The sequence below is a fragment of the Haliaeetus leucocephalus genome, unplaced genomic scaffold (assembly GCF_000737465.1).
Source record: "Haliaeetus leucocephalus isolate CR32 unplaced genomic scaffold, Haliaeetus_leucocephalus-4.0 Scaffold227, whole genome shotgun sequence".
In the NCBI taxonomy this organism is placed as follows: domain Eukaryota; kingdom Metazoa; phylum Chordata; class Aves; order Accipitriformes; family Accipitridae; genus Haliaeetus; species Haliaeetus leucocephalus.
The window spans coordinates 252,025-253,804 of NW_010972663.1; the positions used below are offsets into that span (position 1 = coordinate 252,025).

Genomic DNA, 1,780 nt, shown 5'->3' on the forward strand with positions numbered 1-1,780 from the left:
TTAAGCCTAACGATGCCGCGGACGGACGGACCCGAGCCCCCCCCCATTAATTAGGGGAGCACCCTAACTAATTCAGCTCAGCTAACAGAAAAAGGCCGGATCCGGGCTGGGAAAAAACTGGATTTAATCTCCCTGGGGATGCGTGGGGGGGAGTCAGGGGGTATTTCGGGGAGCCACCGCCCACGCCGATCGATCCCGAGGGATCCCCCTAATCCTTGGAATAATCCCGGGAGACGTAGACGCTTTTCCCGTCGTAGCAGGAGGTGTGGAGGCAGCGCAGGAGGAAATGGCCGAGGTCGTGCGTGGAAATAACCCGGGAGCCTCCGGATGCGCCCACCGTTACCGTGTAATCCCCCGTCAGCGGCTGGTCCTCTGCCGGATAACGGGAGACACGGATAATGGGGGAGACCGGGATAATGGGGAGATACGGATAGCGGGGGAGAGTATGATAATGGCGATAGTGGGATAATGGGGGAGAGCGGGATAATGGGGAGACTGGGATAATGGATAGCAGGATAACCGGGAGACTGGAATAACGGGGATAATGGGATAACAGGGGAGAGCAGGGTAATGGGGGAGACTGGGATAACAAGGGAGACTGGGATAACAAGGGAGACTGGGATAACAGGACAACAGGGGGACTGGGATAGTGTGGAGACTGGGATAATGGGATAGACCAGCATAATCAGGGATAGCAGGATAATGGGGGGACTGGGATAATGGGGGTAGTGAGATAATGGGGGAGACTGGGATAACGAGGGAGACTGGGATAATGGGGAGACCAGGATAATGGGGGATAACAGGACAACAGGAAGACTGGGGTAATGGGGGATAGTGGGTGATAGCAGGATAATGGGGAAACTGGGATAATGGGGGATAACAGGGAGACTGGGATAACAGCAGAGAGTGTGATAATGGGGAAACTGGGATAATGGGGGAGGGTGAGATGAAGTAGGATATGAGGGATAAAGTGGGATACGGGGATAAAACGGCATACAGGGATAAAATGGGATGGAGAGATAATGGAATAGGGAAATAAATAGGGTATGGGCATAAGATGGGATATGGCAATAAGATGGTATTTGGGGATAAAATGGGATGGGGGATAACGTGGGATACAGGGATAATATGGGATATAGGGATAAAATGGGATGGGGGATAGAATGGGATATGGGGATAAAATAGGATAGGGGGTAGAATGGGATATGGGGATAAAACGGGATACAGGGATAAAATGGGATAGGGGATAAAGTGGGATACAGGGATAAAATGGGATGGGGGATAAAATGGGATATGGGGATAATGTTGGAGATGGGAATGAAATGGGATATGGGGGGAAAATGGGATATGGGGGATATAATGGGATACAGGGATAAGCTGGGGTACTGGGATAAAATGGGACAGGAGGTTAAAATGGGATAAAACCTGCCTCCCCCCCATTTTTGGGGTGCATTCCCCCCTGCTCGTACCAGCGATGTGGGGGGGCATGACGTAGACACAGTCGAGCCCTGAATCCTGGAGGATACGGTGCATGCGGATGTGGTCCTCCGTCACCGGCACCAGCCGGGGGGGCACCTTCTGCAGGTCCCACAGCAGGAAAGCTGTGAGGGGGGAAAGTGGGGGGTCAGAGTAGGGGACCCCCATATTTTTTGGGGGATGACAACGATGATGACATTGGGGACACCCACCTGAGAGGCAGGCGACCACCTTGCGGACGCCGTGGGTCTTCATGGCCGTCACGATGTTCTTGGTGCCTTCAGACATCACCGTGGTGGGGCCT

General features: G+C 53.3%; 1 protein-coding gene across 1 annotated transcript in view; it reads right to left on the reverse strand.

Annotated features, from left to right (window-relative positions):
* Positions 1 to 113: 113 nt before the first annotated feature.
* BLVRB (biliverdin reductase B) overlaps positions 114 to 1,780 on the reverse strand; it is a 2,122-nt gene continuing 455 nt past the window's right edge. The window contains exons 2-3 of the mRNA XM_010567136.1: positions 1,689 to 1,778; positions 114 to 372 (exon numbers count right to left, since the gene is read on the reverse strand). Of these exons, the coding sequence (XP_010565438.1) occupies positions 209 to 372; positions 1,689 to 1,764 (240 nt within the window). The 5' untranslated portion in view covers positions 1,765 to 1,778 and the 3' untranslated portion in view covers positions 114 to 208. The remainder of the gene's footprint in view (positions 373 to 1,688; positions 1,779 to 1,780) is intronic.